Source organism: Cyprinodon variegatus, unplaced genomic scaffold (genome assembly GCF_000732505.1).
Source record: "Cyprinodon variegatus isolate N-32 unplaced genomic scaffold, C_variegatus-1.0 Scaffold55, whole genome shotgun sequence".
Taxonomy (NCBI): Eukaryota; Metazoa; Chordata; class Actinopteri; order Cyprinodontiformes; family Cyprinodontidae; genus Cyprinodon; species Cyprinodon variegatus.
This window is the reverse complement of record NW_015150508.1, coordinates 1,141,926-1,159,318: the sequence shown is the minus strand read 5'-3', so window position 1 is coordinate 1,159,318 and position 17,393 is coordinate 1,141,926. Positions and strand designations below refer to the sequence as shown.

The 17,393-nt window shown below is 41.4% G+C and overlaps 1 protein-coding gene across 1 annotated transcript in view; it reads right to left on the bottom strand.

Annotated features, from left to right (window-relative positions):
* Positions 1-384: 384 nt before the first annotated feature.
* The window catches only part of LOC107082540 (protein TANC1-like), a 55,429-nt gene continuing 38,420 nt past the window's right edge, over positions 385-17,393 (bottom strand). Inside the window, exons 13-28 of the mRNA XM_015371280.1 lie at positions 17,120-17,320; positions 16,827-16,930; positions 16,639-16,747; positions 14,497-14,619; positions 14,137-14,373; positions 13,758-13,967; positions 13,461-13,542; positions 7,596-7,729; positions 6,711-6,834; positions 6,440-6,615; positions 5,934-6,066; positions 5,599-5,628; positions 5,423-5,514; positions 5,203-5,349; positions 1,924-2,024; positions 385-1,787 (exon numbers count right to left, since the gene is read on the bottom strand). Of these exons, the coding sequence (XP_015226766.1) occupies positions 434-1,787; positions 1,924-2,024; positions 5,203-5,349; positions 5,423-5,514; positions 5,599-5,628; positions 5,934-6,066; positions 6,440-6,615; positions 6,711-6,834; positions 7,596-7,729; positions 13,461-13,542; positions 13,758-13,967; positions 14,137-14,373; positions 14,497-14,619; positions 16,639-16,747; positions 16,827-16,930; positions 17,120-17,320 (3,357 nt within the window). The 3' untranslated portion in view covers positions 385-433. The remainder of the gene's footprint in view (positions 1,788-1,923; positions 2,025-5,202; positions 5,350-5,422; positions 5,515-5,598; positions 5,629-5,933; positions 6,067-6,439; positions 6,616-6,710; positions 6,835-7,595; positions 7,730-13,460; positions 13,543-13,757; positions 13,968-14,136; positions 14,374-14,496; positions 14,620-16,638; positions 16,748-16,826; positions 16,931-17,119; positions 17,321-17,393) is intronic.

The window sequence follows — 17,393 nt, the reverse complement described above, 5'->3', positions numbered from 1 at the left end:
GAAATATATTATCTGAAAAGGTCGTGTACACCGTACAAATATAGATGTTTTTAAAAGACACTTGACAATAGAAATGGTCATAACCTGCAGCTAACAGCGTGAGGTTTTGTATATTCGTGCACAAAGCTTTATCAGGCTTATTTATTTGATAATTTACTGCTCTAAAAGTTTAGACCATGTACTCATGTATTTTTTTATCTTTTATTTTTTTAGAATCTACTTAAGGTATGTCTGGTTTCCATGATTACACTAGTCTGTTTGTATACATGTAAGCAAAAGCGTAGCGGCCTGAGTTCTGGTTCTAGATTGTTAATGCAGTGCAGCAGAAGAAATCTACAAATCTACAATCTCAGAGAAGGGAGCTACTCTCTGGTCAGCCTCCTTGCTACCTTACGTAAGGACATAAGCATGTCAGTGCTTTAACAAAGTCTCTTCAGACGTTGGACTCTATAAAGGAGCGTTTGGGTTTAATGGGAGCCATGTGCAGAGCTGGGTTGTCTCTCGTGAGGCTCGACTGTCTCTGTCTGCCCTCGGGAAATAGTAGCTGAGAAGACGCAGCTCCTCTGCTCTCTCGCTGATGGGAACGTTCTCCAAATTCCCTGCCTTGCAGCTGGCTCCCAGAGAGCTGCTCCTGGAAGGAGGCGCGTTTGTACTCATTGTTCAGCCCTTGGAACTCCATGACTGACATACTGAAACTCTCTGCGCCTCCCCCTCCCTGACCTTGTCGACCTACGCTGGAGCTCTGCTGGCTCTGGACTCGTACAGCCTTGTCCGTGACCCCCATGAAGGGGCGGGGCTTCAGCTCAGGTTTGGCCTTGAAGCTGCCGCTGCTCTTGTTGGGACACTGGACATCCGGCCCCTGCTGCCTGCCTCCGTCTGACAGGTTCCCGCTGGAGGCCTGACTGGAGCTGGAGCCCCTGGAGCCGGCTGTTCCTCCTCCACCCCCATCCCTCCTCCCATCCAGCCCAGATCCCAAAACCAGAGAAAGGCTATCCAGAGGCCCGGAATGGGTGGACATTCTGTCAGAGCCCCTGGAGAAGCTCGAGGAGCGAGGCTGGAACATTTGGAGAGGTCCAGGTGGGGATGAGCTGTTTGGTGACAGAGGATGATAATGCTCAGTGGGACTGTGCCGTGAGTGTTCGTTGGCTGATCCAGGGCCAATGTCAATTCCCGCCAGAGGTGCTGGCCTCAGGGAAGTGGAGATGTGCCTCCCTGGTAGAGGACTAGAAGGACCACAGAGAGACATGGGCCTGCCTGCACCTCTGCTCCCTGACTGGAGAGAGTGACAGTTGTGGTGAGTCCTGCTGCTCTGATTCTGTGTCAGTCTATTCATGGCATGAGCAGGCTCAGACATGTCCACAAACAGCTGGTTCTGAACATATTCCTCAGGAGGGAAACATGGAGACTGATCTGGTAAACCAAATGCCACACCTCCAGGGAGCGTTCTGTGTGGACCGTATGGATTCAGAGGCCAAAATTCTGGACTTTTCCCGCAGTGGAGACCCACCTCATCCCCTTCCTCTCTTTCTTCTTCCCTCTCTGGGTCAAGCTGCTCTGCTGGGATTTGCCTCTCCAGGCTTCCATGTGAAAAGACATCTGTCTCCTCTTCTGTGGGTTGGTGGTGGTGGGCGTGAGGGTTCCTGTTGTAACCCTGCGCTGCGTTGCTGGCTAACTTCTGATGATGTTTGCATTCCTCTTCTACTCGCGCCAGCAGGCGGCGGATCTCCCGGTTGGACGGGCAGAGTCGTGCTGCTTCGTGGAGGTCTGCCAGCGCTGCAGCAAACTGCCTGGGGAGGACAGGGAAAGCGAACAAAGGCTTTTAAAAATACTTACTTTATAGAACCTCAGAGGGATAGGAATGGTGCTTCTCACATGAATTGCTCCAATTTAACATAACAATAAACTTAATGCAATATGATTTACCTGCTACTCCTTTTAGCCCGTGCTCTGGCGTAATAAGCTTCATAGGACCTGGGTTTCAGTTCCAGGGCTTTAGTCGCAAACTCCTCAGCGATGCCAAAATCCTGTGTTGTCACAAAGAACCGTCCCTTTAAGTTAGAGAACTGGCTAAATGGATTTTCTCTTTACAGATGTCTTTTGCTCTTTGCTTCTCACTAAAAATTGACATCTTTACTTTAACTGATATCAGACAGAGGTAAACCTGAGAGCAAACCTGAGCATCCAAGATGAAAGAGCCACTTAAAAACACATTATGTGAGTTGCTACTGAAAAGTATCTTTAAAATAGCCTCTTTTTTACGCTTTACAACTAAAACATAGTTTGATGAGCAGACTGACACCTCAGCAGTTCAGCACTAACGCACCAATAAGCCTGAAGCCTATTTTCCCGAATTTACTTTCTGTCATTCTAAGTTCTGCAGATGTGTTAAATGGGTCCATCTGGCAAACAACTGAAGCGTTATATTCGAGATGGATCTGTGAATACTCAGAAGCGACCAGCATCCAGCTCAACTCCGAAACACTGGCAAGAAAAAAAAGCTACTTTAAGTAAAAGAGAGATATGAGAATGAGCAGAAGAGTGCTGCAGCTCTGTGTTTTGGCCACAGGTGGCAGTATCATGGGAAAACTAATGCTTCTTTAAAGGTTAGGCTAAGACACATCAATTAGATATAAGAGTGCATTTAAATTTTTTTCTCTTTTACTAATTCAGAAGTGAACTTGTTGGTGTGTTTTGGATTATTTTCTTGCAGCAGAAGTCTATTGCACTTGAGCTTATGGTGAAAAACCAATGCCCAAAGATTCTCCATGTTTTTCTGGTAAAGAGCAGAATACATGGCCCATTAATCATACAGAAGCTGCATATCAGAATTAGAGCATCACAGTGGGGCACTCCCAGGGAGGCCATTTTCACCCAGCCTCTGTCTTTTTGTTGTTAAATCCTTTAACTGAGCTCTACAGGCTACAGACCTTCAGATGCTGATCTCGGTTCTTGACTGTGACCTCCTGAATCAATGCTCAGTGTGCTCCTGGAGTAATTTGTGGAAAATGTTTCTTACTTTGGTTTACTAGAGCAGCCTTTTTACCTCTACCAAGGAGGGGTTATGTTTTTAGTTGAGTTTGTGTGCGTGTTTATCTGCTTGTTTGTCCGTCCATCTGTGCACAGGATAACTTGAAAAATTATGAACGTAATTTAATGAAATTATTTACCAAAGGTCCAACTACAGAGTTTATACAGGAATTAGTAACTCTAATTTTATGCTTTTTAATGCCACCAACAATTACACATGACTAAATATATATATATATTTACATATATTTATATATGGCTGTAGCCATGTCCCGAATTCCTCGTTTTCCAGTCACTTTTGTTTAAAATTGCGCTTTCCCATTCCCTAGTTTTTTCTCTGCCTCGAGCTTCTTTTAAAAACATACGGCTTGACGATCAACTGGAAGCAGTTATATCTGATATAATATATCTGACAAAATTGTATGTAAAATGTTTTTTTTTTCAAATGAAGCATTTAATATTAAGCAATTAGGGCCTTAATTTAAGAAATAATATTTTAATGATTTTTAATGACCCACGGAAACTCTGACCTAAGTGTAAGGAGCAACCCATTAAAGTTTGGTGATGATCCACATCATAATCTGGATGCAGATTATGATGTCAGTGACTACTGACAGCTTCAGCATCTGACTCAAAAACTCCAGAAGTATTTTACCGAAGACAGAAACACAGGAAAGATGAGCAATGCCTTACTCAAAATCACGTTCTGCTGATCAAACAAGAAAGCAGAGTGAATGTAGAATGTAGAGTGCAGAGCATACACCAGAGGCTGCAGACACACTGCATCTTGATTCTAAACATATGAAAGGATTTTAGGGAAACTGTTACTAAAGATTGCAACTCTTTCCAAGGAGCAATTTGTTCAAATCTGGTAATGATCCAGATCATGTGAGTGCTTTTCTAATTAAGAACGTTCCAGAACAACAACAGTTTTCAAGAAAATATCTGTTTCTCATCTGTTTAGAAACACTTTAGTTGATGGTAGAGTCTCCTTATTTTTTTACATATTCTAACTGTATTTGTTAAACAGGTTGTATTTCAGTGGTTTCTTTCTACAGTCCCGGCAGTAATCAGGCCTGTATGCGATTAGAATGTAGCTGATGGGAGTTCATTTATAATACAAGAGGGGCCCAGTTATATTTTCACTCAGGGAAAAAAAACACATTTCATATTAACTTTGGTTATTAACTTTGGTAAAAATAGAAGACATCGGTAATGGCTCTAATACTTTATCACATCACTATAAGTTCTAGATTTCTCCTTTGTTTCGATCCCAAACCCTGCGTGTGATACCCTGCCAAAGCAGACAGCTGCAGTGTTTCCTCTGCAGCAGAAATCTGATGCTTTTCTGATAAAAAAAAAAATTAAGTTTTCAGTTGTATGGATTTGAAGACCTACAGCTGTTCAAACTGCGATCAGTTTTAATTGAGAGGAAGAACAGCAAATGAAACAGGCTGAAAGCAGCTTGTTTTTCCCGCAGGTTTTTCAATGCCCGTCTCATCACTCCCAGGTGAATATTTAATGACACCAATACAATGCGAGTTTGTCCTTGAGAAGGACGTCGGATCGGCTGCTGAACTCAGAAAGCTGCTGTTGAATGTGTAATGATGATATCATGTATGCTCTCCCTCGTTGGCTGTTAATGCGAAACATTCAATATTAATAACATGAATTTGGCCGGCTCACTGTAAATAAACCACCATGCAGAAAAAAGCACAGAAAGAGAAAGCACTCCTGGCGGCCGGAGAGAGTGACCTTATCACATCACATTATCTGCTCCATTATTCATCGGCCGCACTGACCCTAAGGATGGCATTTTTACAGTCTGTTAGGACGTCTGTCATCACCAGGGTGGTTTCTAAACCTGGCTGCAGGCTGTACACATCCGTCTCCAAACTAACAGCACGCACATTATGTCTCCACCTGCTTGCGGGTCTTTGTCTCTGTTTATTGTACCACAGAGAGACATCAAATTAGGTCTAAAAAGGAACAATATTTCTGCAGGGTGCCGCGATAGTACCCGCAGTATTTTTTCATGTTTAAAGAGACAAATTATAGATCTCAAGGAAGCATCTCCCTCAGCGGTCAGTGATCCTGTCATCCTTCCCTCAGCATCTAATAAAACTTCTGGTGTTAAATAGTGCATGAGTGTAATAGCTTTTTTCCGTTCCTTACGTTGGTTTTTCTGCGGCAGCGTGACAGGTTCAGATAGAGGGAGACTCGCAGGTCTTTGAGTCCTTTCAGCTCGTCTCCCTGCCCCTCTCGAGGGAGTTTTCTCAGAGCGTACTGGTAGCGCTGGCCTGCTTCCTTCATACGCCCCTTCTGAGAAACACAAAGCACACCAGGATCACTTTGGGCCATTTATATCAGAGATTCTTAACAACAGACTCTCTACCTTGTAGAGTAGGTTCCCTTCCTCCATCAGCTTCTGCAGCAGGATGAGGAGAATGTCAGGTTTGGATGAAGCCATGGCCCACGTAGCATGACCTAATGGACGTGAAAAAACATTCATCTTCATACCATGTGACTCACCTTGTTGCTTTGACTCTGTGTGTTTTATAAATCACGCACCTGATCGATCCTGTGGGGCAGTTTTGTAGCCTTTTGGTTGAGAAGGAGATCAAGAAAAAAAGAGAGGCGAGAAGCAATTCAGAGAAGATCAGATGAAAATGTGGCAATAATCTTTACTGCTGTGCTAAAAAAAGCTCATCTAAATCATTTATTGATCGGGCTTTGGTAGATGCACATGAAAATGCTCTCATCTTTAGCCGATTCAACTGCATGTTCTTTGTGGTTGGTGGAGTGTTGGATATAGCTGCTGGATTTAGCATTAAATAATCATGACTGCAAGATTCCTTGAGTTGAAACTTGGCGTGAAGCTGTTCTGCAAGGCATTGAGCTTTTACTTGTTTTGGATCCCTTCTTGAGCAGAGAGGCAACCAGGGCTGGGTTCTGGCACCCCGCTGGTCGATCTGGACCTCTGCTACTGCTGTTCTCTGATCTCTCCAGCACCGCTCCATGCTCCACAAGGTTGTGCACCTGGAAAAAAACACATTCACATTCCAGCAGAGCATCCTTTTTATACCTCAGTCATCTAGCTGATTGCATACTGCCCTCTGTGGTGCATTAACAACAATGTGCACTGCTTGTTCCTTTCACTGATTCTTGAAAAATGTTAATCATCAGAAAGTTTTGATTGTCCTCCTGGTGATCAAGAGGCTCGATGTGAAGCGTTGTGACTCTGTGTGATGTTTGATTGCCTCAATGCAAACGATTTAATTATGATTCCAGTCAAACAACAATTATGTTTCGCAACTGATTGTCATCAGGCTCTCTGCAAGACTACAAGGATCTTAATTAAACATTTCTTTGCAAAAACAAACAATTTTCTACACAAAAGTTTAAGACCCACTGTATCCGCATCCCCGTTGAGGGCAGCTAAGTCAAGCGGGGTTCGCCCCTGCCTGTCCGCCTGGTTCAGATCTGCTCCTGCCTCCACCAGAAGCTGCACAGCAGCCTTCTGGCCCTTCATGCAGGCCCAGCTAAGTGCGGTCAGCCCCTCCTGATCGGTTGAAGACAGAGAGGCACCTGCAACCGACATATGATACAGATGGTCCTGTTTAGCCATTTGATGTTCAGGAAGTATAACTGGGTGTAGCTGTGGACTTTGGCGGCTCTCTCACCTTTTGAAAGCAGGAGCTCAACTGTGGCGGCGTGTCCCTCAGAGGCAGCCAGCATCAGTGCAGTGCGACCCTGTTTGTCACTAATATTTAGATCTGCTCCTTTCTTTAAAAGTAGCTCAGCGACCTGCAGAAAAAGTGAGACAATTATATAAAACATATCTCAACACAACCCTTTATGCTTTTCCCCAATTGTTTTCTATATTTTTTTTTTTAATTTTTGCCATAGATTTAATATTTTAGCCTACTGTCCACTTCAAACAAGGTAAAACATGTAATATTGAATATGACAAAAAAAGAACCATAAATCCTTTATTCAAATTTATTTTAAACAGTTGCTCACATGTAGAATAAAATTTAAAAGATTATCTATCTGATCTGGAGAGTTTATGTAAAATATAAATATTTTTTTATGTAAAGTCAGCTCAATCAACTTTTCTTTTTTTTTTTTTGCAATTTAGAAGCAGCTATCATGCAGGACACTGTAATTTTCTTGTCCAAAGACATTTCAGCAGGAGGAGGAACCATGAATTTAGCTTCAAAACCTGAATATTACCTGAGAGACATCCACTCATAAAACATGCATTTTAATCTGTATGAGAATACATATGATTTATTGGTCCTGAACTAAAAAAAGTTATCACTAAACTGATGGTTTATTGTTGAAGATAAGCTATCCTTGCCATAATTGTGCATAATCAGCTATATTTTTAATATTTCTCTGCTAGAAAATCTTTTCACCCTTAGAAAATATGGATTCCCCCATACATGCAATTTATATTGGCAAACATATCCACACATAAACAGTTTAAGCCCATCCCATATTCTCCCTGGTAATACTGAAGCAGATGCAGGAGAACCTGTCTTCCACAAAGGCCCTCTCCTCACCTGTTGGTGGCCATGTTTGGCTGCACTTAACAGTGGGACCATTCCTCTGCGGTTTGGTACCTCCAGCTCCGCTCCGTGCTCCAGGAGGAACGCACACATCTCCAGGCGCCCTCTCCCTGCTGCCGCGCTCAGCACTGGTGGAGGGTTGGCAGAGAGATCAAAAAACGAGCAGAAGGGGATGGAATCGTTGTATTTAGGAGGGAAGAAGAAAAAGAGGCATCACTTAAAAAACGGACAGAAAAATAGACTTTTCTTGCTATAATAATTTAAATGTAGAGTTTTCATAGGAGGTTAACAACCACCAATAAAGGAAATGAAAATCATATTGCTTCTGTTCCTAGGACACAATTTTACAAATATATATATATATATAAATATATCAAGGCTTTTCTCTAATCCACAGATGCTTAAAATAATACATACAGACTAATATAGATAATATATGGCTAATTTTCATTTTGCAGCTTCTTGCATAACTCAAGTCAGGAGCTTGCTTGGTTACTTTTTTTGGGCAAATATCTGGGTTTTATGCATTAAATTAGAAATTCCCACTCGATGGGGGATTTGAGCTTTGATATAGAAATTCCAAGTTTAATAATTCCTGATTCATTCCTTCAGAAACCAGTTTTAATATGTGTTATGAAATCCCTTTCCAGTGCAAACAACCAGGTTTTTAACCAGCTAAGCTAAAAAAATATTGACTTTTTAAGGTGCTTAAAATAGGATGAATTTAGGAAAATAATGCTATATTTATCTAGGTAAGTAATTAAATCTTTGGTTATATCATCTTTTAAAAGAAATTTAAAAAAAATTACAAAGTGCTTCCAAGGGGTCAAACATCAATATTTTAGAAGGGATGCTATCGCCAGCTTTTGAAATTGGATGAGACCATTTTTTTGACGCATTTGGTTTTTCAAGCAGGAAAATTAAAATAAATATTTAAACTGCAACTGGTTTTAAAAATGATGGAGCAAATTAACCTTAAGCAATAACATTACCATGAACTCAAATGTCCAAATAAAATCTGAAAAAACTACTGACCAAACTTGCCGCTTTCTAAAATGTCTCTAATATCAAAATTGAACTAATTCTTTATACAGCTAAAGAATCCAAGGCAGCTTAGAAAGGGTATATTTCTAATAACCTGCACCATAACCAGCTCACGTTATTTATCATAAGTTGTTGGTCCCTTTTTTTCTACAGTTTTGCAGCTAATTGAGCGGCTTGGGATGAAGGCAAGGTATTGATGCGTTTAACACAACAGCAAAGGACTTCATGTTTCATGCATCCCATGCCTCAGAGGCCAGTCAATTATATAACGCTGCCTTTAATGAGGAGGCATTGTCATAAGGGACAAAGAACAAACAGTCGCTCGATCCTTGCCTTAAATTGTTTGGATTTAAAATGTACACAAGTGAGAATTTGATCATTTAAGGCAACATTTAATAACTGCAATGTTTTCTGCTACTGTCTTAGGTATATTAAGGAGAACCTGGGAGGCCTGGTTCAGTGAAAAGACATTAACATGACCATTTCACATGGACTTATGGTCTGTAACGCAATAATGAAGGGATTTCGTTTATGTAAGATTTACAGGTTTTTTTTCATGCACTCACATTTTCGATCTCTGGACTGCAGGGGACCTTTTAATACAATTACACCATAATGGTGCTGCAAGCACAGACGCAGGCTTCCTCCAACATACTTTCAGCAAATGGACCTAACAGAAATCTGCATCTGTGATAAAAGTATCACGTTTGAACAGTTTTTTGCTAAATTCTTTATTTTAGAAAGATTAAGATCATTGGATATGAACCAGAGCTTTCCTTGGTTATAAAACTAAAAGGAATAAAGATGGATGCACAGTGCGATTTTTTAATTTTGCTTCAAATCTGCAGCAAAGAGACAGAATAAGCCTGACGTATAGTGCTGGAGCCCTTGAGCGTGACTCCAGAACCCCACTGATGGACAAAAATAGGTGAGAAAGATAAATCTTTGTGACTGATAGGAGAAATGCACCAGTTTCTCCCCAGAGTGAGTCGTGAGCGTCCATCTGCACTGCCAGCTGTTCATCTTTCAAGTCCAGAAAGCTTTTCACCACCTGCAGAAACGAAATAACACATTTTGACAGTCTTCTATTGCTGCCTTGCTGTGTTGAAAACAGACCCGAGCACCAAGCAGAGCTTAAAGTAGAGGAAAATAACAATCAGCTTCAAAGGAAATCTTCTCTGTCTGCTGAGGACAGGCTCCGTGATCTACATACAGATGAATTACATCAGAGTTAAACACTTTGTTTTTTTTTTATCTGTGCCGTACCTGTGTGTGTCCCACACTGGCTGCAGCCGTCAGTGCTTGCTGGGCAGCTTGTGTTTTTCCAGTCACAGATTCATTTCCATGGTGCTGCTGCGCATCGGCCGGGATATCTTCTCCCCAATCCTGGCCCAGCAAGATGCTAATAATTTCTGCATGGCCTTTAAGCCCAGCATGGACCAGCGCACACTGGCCACTCTTATCAGCCTGTCCCACCTGGCACAGAGGGAACACAGAAGGACTCTCAACTCTAATACCCTGGCCTAGATGAGCCCTGTTCAATTCATCCCTCTCCCAGAGTACGTCTTCAAACTGTGTTGGCTTTAAAAAACAGTGCATTTCAGATTTCTAAGTCTACAGCTAACTATACAGAAATAGCAATAACCTTGGCTCCTTTCTTGCAGAGCAGGCTGACGATGTCGGCATGTCCTGCTGCAGCCGCCAGACAAAGGGGAGTCATGCCGCTGCCGGTGGTCCCATCTATCGGAGCCCCCATTTCAAGCAGCAGAGCTACCATCTCAACATGCCCCAAGTGCGCATGGACAGCCAGAATGGGAGCGTGCCCTATCACCTCCGTACACCAGGTCACACATGCTCCACCAAGCATAAGCAAGCGGCTCACCTACAGAATGTAAAAAAACAAAAACAAAAAAAAAACTACAAAATCTCTGACCATCATATTTCTGTGTGTAGATATCATAATAATGTGTGTAGATATCATAATATGAGTTCTCCTCTGTGTCACCTTGATGTTGGGGGTATACAGGTTTCTCAGGGAGCCCAGTGCAGCTGACAGACTATCTGTGCTGCAGTTTACCCACATGGCCTGAAGAACGCTGGAGGACACGCCGGTCTTCTTACTCAAGCCCTGTGTGACGAACACAGATAAACACAGTCAGATAACACCTGCTCAGATCTGCACAGCACAATCTGAATCGTGTCTGAGGAGTAAATCAGCATGAACAGTGAAGAGCGTTGGGCCGGCTCACACAGACAGAACAACATCAATTGTAGATGTTTTTGTGCATGACTTATCTTGATAGCTGTGAAGGGATAGTACAATCTTTTTTTTTTTTCTTTTAAAGGTTGTGTAGTGCTATCATGAGTGGTCATCATCTCCTCTGCAGTAGAAGTGAGGCAGAAAGGGCCAGGTTTGCAGTACAAATGGGACAATTCTAACGAGAATTAAGCTAAGTCCAACCTGACAGTCATAGATGTGTTTACATTATAAATGTCCACAAAACTATGTTGATATTCTGCTACATTCGAAAATGCAAAGTTTCACAATTTCACAATCTGATGGCTAATGGAATGCGCCTACTGATTCTATTCTATCGTACATATCATGACTTATGCATTTGTTTACATCTATAAAATGTTCTCACCTAGTTAAATGTAATGGCTCAGAAAGGAGGACCCAGACAGGCAAGACAGAATACAGTGGAATACTTAAAAAGCGTTTACTCAAACAGAAACGGAATGATCCGCATTGCCGGTGTTCTGTCAGATCAGCATACAACATCAGATCAACATACCTATAGTCAATATGCATGCGCAAGACGTCAGATTTGCTTTATCTCTTTAGATTTGTATGAAAAATGCTCTTTAAACTACCTCAATGGGCGTGTATCCCTTTAGTCATGTCCAAAAAACACTATTTAAGGCCAGATCCCCATACGCTTTGAAAAACACAAAAAAGTAAGTAATTCAATTNGGCGCTTGTTACATTTAATTTTTGAATACTATCAGTGGTTTCTTTTATTAAAAAGTAAATGTGAAAATGATAATATCAACCTCTGGAAACTCATCATTGCAAATATGCAACAAACCAAGATTACCAAGATGGTATATGCATTCCCTATATATATATATATATATATATATATGTATATATATATATATATATATATATATATCAAGGCTTTTCTCTAATCCACAGATGCTTAAAATAATACATACAGACTAATATAGATAATATATGGCTAATTTTCATTTTGCAGCTTCTTGCATAACTCAAGTCAGGAGCTTGCTTGGTTACTTTTTTTGGGCAAATATCTGGGTTTTATGCATTAAATTAGAAATTCCCACTCGATGGGGGATTTGAGCTTTGATATAGAAATTCCAAGTTTAATAATTCCTGATTCATTCCTTCAGAAACCAGTTTTAATATGTGTTATGAAATCCCTTTCCAGTGCAAACAACCAGGTTTTTAACCAGCTAAGCTAAAAAAATATTGACTTTTTAAGGTGCTTAAAATAGGATGAATTTAGGAAAATAATGCTATATTTATCTAGGTAAGTAAATAAATCTTTGGTTATATCATCTTTTAAAAGAAATTTAAAAAAAATTACAAAGTGCTTCCAAGGGGTCAAACATCAATATTTTAGAAGGGATGCTATCGCCAGCTTTTGAAATTGGATGAGACCATTTTTTTGACGCATTTGGTTTTTCAAGCAGGAAAATTAAAATAAATATTTAAACTGCAACTGGTTTTAAAAATGATGGAGCAAATTAACCTTAAGCAATAACATTACCATGAACTCAAATGTCCAAATAAAATCTGAAAAAACTACTGACCAAACTTGCCGCTTTCTAAAATGTCTCTAATATCAAAATTTAACTAATTCTTTATACAGCTAAAGAATCCAAGGCAGCTTAGAAAGGGTATATTTCTAATAACCTGCACCATAACCAGCTCACGTTATTTATCATAAGTTGTTGGTCCCTTTTTTTCTACAGTTTTGCAGCTAATTGAGCGGCTTGGGATGAAGGCAAGGTATTGATGCGTTTAACACAACAGCAAAGGACTTCATGTTTCATGCATCCCATGCCTCAGAGGCCAGTCAATTATATAACGCTGCCTTTAATGAGGAGCCATTGTCATAAGGGACAAAGAACAAACAGTCGCTCGATCCTTGCCTTAAATTGTTTGGATTTAAAATGTACACAAGTGAGAATTTGATCATTTAAGGCAACATTTAATAACTGCAATGTTTTCTGCTACTGTCTTAGGTATATTAAGGAGAACCTGGGAGGCCTGGTTCAGTGAAAAGACATTAACATGACCATTTCACATGGACTTATGGTCTGTAACGCAATAATGAAGGGATTTCGTTTATGTAAGATTTACAGGTTTTTTTTCATGCACTCACATTTTCGATCTCTGGACTGCAGGGGACCTTTTAATACAATTACACCATAATGGTGCTGCAAGCACAGACGCAGGCTTCCTCCAACATACTTTCAGCAAATGGACCTAACAGAAATCTGCATCTGTGATAAAAGTATCACGTTTGAACAGTTTTTTGCTAAATTCTTTATTTTAGAAAGATTAAGATCATTGGATATGAACCAGAGCTTTCCTTGGTTATAAAACTAAAAGGAATAAAGATGGATGCACAGTGCGATTTTTTAATTTTGCTTCAAATCTGCAGCAAAGAGACAGAATAAGCCTGACGTATAGTGCTGGAGCCCTTGAGCGTGACTCCAGAACCCCACTGATGGACAAAAATAGGTGAGAAAGATAAATCTTTGTGACTGATAGGAGAAATGCACCAGTTTCTCCCCAGAGTGAGTCGTGAGCGTCCATCTGCACTGCCAGCTGTTCATCTTTCAAGTCCAGAAAGCTTTTCACCACCTGCAGAAACGAAATAACACATTTTGACAGTCTTCTATTGCTGCCTTGCTGTGTTGAAAACAGACCCGAGCACCAAGCAGAGCTTAAAGTAGAGGAAAATAACAATCAGCTTCAAAGGAAATCTTCTCTGTCTGCTGAGGACAGGCTCCGTGATCTACATACAGATGAATTACATCAGAGTTAAACACTTTGTTTTTTTTTTATCTGTGCCGTACCTGTGTGTGTCCCACACTGGCTGCAGCCGTCAGTGCTTGCTGGGCAGCTTGTGTTTTTCCAGTCACAGATTCATTTCCATGGTGCTGCTGCGCATCGGCCGGGATATCTTCTCCCCAATCCTGGCCCAGCAAGATGCTAATAATTTCTGCATGGCCTTTAAGCCCAGCATGGACCAGCGCACACTGGCCACTCTTATCAGCCTGTCCCACCTGGCACAGAGGGAACACAGAAGGACTCTCAACTCTAATACCCTGGCCTAGATGAGCCCTGTTCAATTCATCCCTCTCCCAGAGTACGTCTTCAAACTGTGTTGGCTTTAAAAAACAGTGCATTTCAGATTTCTAAGTCTACAGCTAACTATACAGAAATAGCAATAACCTTGGCTCCTTTCTTGCAGAGCAGGCTGACGATGTCGGCATGTCCTGCTGCAGCCGCCAGACAAAGGGGAGTCATGCCGCTGCCGGTGGTCCCATCTATCGGAGCCCCCATTTCAAGCAGCAGAGCTACCATCTCAACATGCCCCAAGTGCGCATGGACAGCCAGAATGGGAGCGTGCCCTATCACCTCCGTACACCAGGTCACACATGCTCCACCAAGCATAAGCAAGCGGCTCACCTACAGAATGTAAAAAAACAAAAACAAAAAAAAAACTACAAAATCTCTGACCATCATATTTCTGTGTGTAGATATCATAATAATGTGTGTAGATATCATAATATGAGTTCTCCTCTGTGTCACCTTGATGTTGGGGGTATACAGGTTTCTCAGGGAGCCCAGTGCAGCTGACAGACTATCTGTGCTGCAGTTTACCCACATGGCCTGAAGAACGCTGGAGGACACGCCGGTCTTCTTACTCAAGCCCTGTGTGACGAACACAGATAAACACAGTCAGATAACACCTGCTCAGATCTGCACAGCACAATCTGAATCGTGTCTGAGGAGTAAATCAGCATGAACAGTGAAGAGCGTTGGGCCGGCTCACACAGACAGAACAACATCAATTGTAGATGTTTTTGTGCATGACTTATCTTGATAGCTGTGAAGGGATAGTACAATCTTTTTTTTTTTTCTTTTAAAGGTTGTGTAGTGCTATCATGAGTGGTCATCATCTCCTCTGCAGTAGAAGTGAGGCAGAAAGGGCCAGGTTTGCAGTACAAATGGGACAATTCTAACGAGAATTAAGCTAAGTCCAACCTGACAGTCATAGATGTGTTTACATTATAAATGTCCACAAAACTATGTTGATATTCTGCTACATTCGAAAATGCAAAGTTTCACAATTTCACAATCTGATGGCTAATGGAATGCGCCTACTGATTCTATTCTATCTTACCTATCATGACTTATGCATTTGTTTACATCTATAAAATGTTCTCACCTAGTTAAATGTAATGGCTCAGAAAGGAGGACCCAGACAGGCAAGACAGAATACAGTGGAATACTTAAAAAGCGTTTACTCAAACAGAAACGGAATGATCCGCATTGCCGGTGTTCTGTCAGATCAGCATACAACATCAGATCAACATACCTATAGTCAATATGCATGCGCAAGACGTCAGATTTGCTTTATCTCTTTAGATTTGTATGAAAAATGCTCTTTAAACTACCTCAATGGGCGTGTATCCCTTTAGTCATGTCCAAAAAACACTATTTAAGGCCAGATCCCCATACGCTTTGAAAAACACAAAAAAGTAAGTAATTCAATTGTTTTTTTTGTTTTTTTGTACATGCCAAAAGGAATACATGGCTGTTGAGGTAGTTTAAAGTGTATTTATTGTACAAAACTAAAGAGATAAACTAAAGGGATGAACGGGTTTTGACTATGGTAATGCTGGTCTGACCGGGTATGCTCATATGACAAAATACCCTGCAGCGGCTAGGGTGTCTGAGGCAGGAACATCTGGTTTGACAGTTTAGTCCAAGCCCAGAGAACAAGGATGATTCCAACCGATCGTCTGACAAGATGGATGCTGCCAGAGAGTTCCAGACACGGAAGCCTAGAAGGCCGCAGAGCTGACAGGCGATCGAATCCAAGCTAAAGAAGGAAGACAGGATAATCCACAGGATGAAGTCAAGAGGCAGATTCAGGCTCAGTCCACAGAAGAATCCAAGAGGAATCCAAAGACAGGCAGGCAAACAAATCAGACAGCGGCAGGAAGCTCAAAAGTCCAAAAACAGAAACAGGTCAGGATCAATCAGAACACTATAGAACGATAACTCTAGAACACTGCTAGATAACTCTCAACACAAAGGCTCAGGAATAATCTGGCACTGATGGCTGGGAAACAGGCAGCTTAAATAGGAAACCAGAACAGGTGTATATGATGAAGGATAAGGAACAGGACAGAGCTGGTCAGGTGAATGAAATGAGCAATCAAGCAATCCATCAGCGCCAAAATAATGACATTAACAAGGCCACACAGTCAGTAAAGAGGCATTGACAGCACTAAGTTTAGAAGATAGTAAAAACATAAGACTTCATAAATACACTCAAACTGTTAGTAATGTTTAAGTTTGGGTTGTTTTAGAGCTGTGGTCTGAAACTCCAGTCCTTATGGCCCTTTGTACATCGTTTAGATGAGTCTCTGCTCCAACACAACTGAATCCAATATCAGCCATTTAGCAGCGCTCTGCAGAACTTGTCTGTATGCTAGAGAAATGGAGAATCGTTTGATTTAGGGGTATAAAGCAAGGGACACGGAAAAGTTGCGGAAAACAGCCTTTAAAGATTTGAGTTGGAGACCACTATTTGTTTTTCAGAGACATCTTTAATGCTACAAACTGGAATCAATCTGACCCCTGTTTACTTCAACAAATACAAGCAAATTTATCTCTCAGAAACAATTATTAAGGACAAGTTGAGTTAAACAAGCTGCTCACTTTGAATATGTGGGCTTTGAGGATGTGGTGTCCCAGTTCCATAGTCTGCTGACGATTGAGTTTTCCCTCCTGCCTAGAGAACATGAAGGCTAGGAGAGCATGGCCACTCCTGTAGACACACAAATGCAACAGTTGAATCATTTCAGCGTTCAAATACCAAAAACTGATGCATGATAAATTGAGCTCACCTTGCATCACAAAAAAAATCAGTGCTTTCTCCATCAGCTCTCCAAACCAACCACTCTCTGAAGGAGGGATGACACAGCATCCGGGTGCCATCCCTGCGCCTGACCTTTATCCACAGAGCAAACATACAGAAAAATGGCTCAAATGAAAGGATTCCAATACTAAGTATTAGGTTCACACCGTGAAGGCAAAACACTTCTAAACTACTAGATTTAAGTCACTTAACAGCGGATTCAATCCAAACAAAGGCTGAATCTTCATAGATTCTTTCATGAAAGAACATCAGGGGTCTTACCATGAATCCAGCCAGACTGTCTAATCTCTGCTGGAAGTCGTTCCACTCCAGCTCCCCCTTCACACTGCCTGCATTGAGTGCCCTGAACATTTGTTCATCAGTCAGTGGGTGCAGAGAAGCCAGCGCAACATTTAGCACCGGAAGGACCTGCTCAAAGACCTCCTTATCCGGAAAGCCCACACGACACATCAGCAGGTACACCTAACAGACAGGGGAAGTAATTAGAGAGCTGATAGATTTTGTATGAAAAGCATTAAGCATTTTACGTAGATCT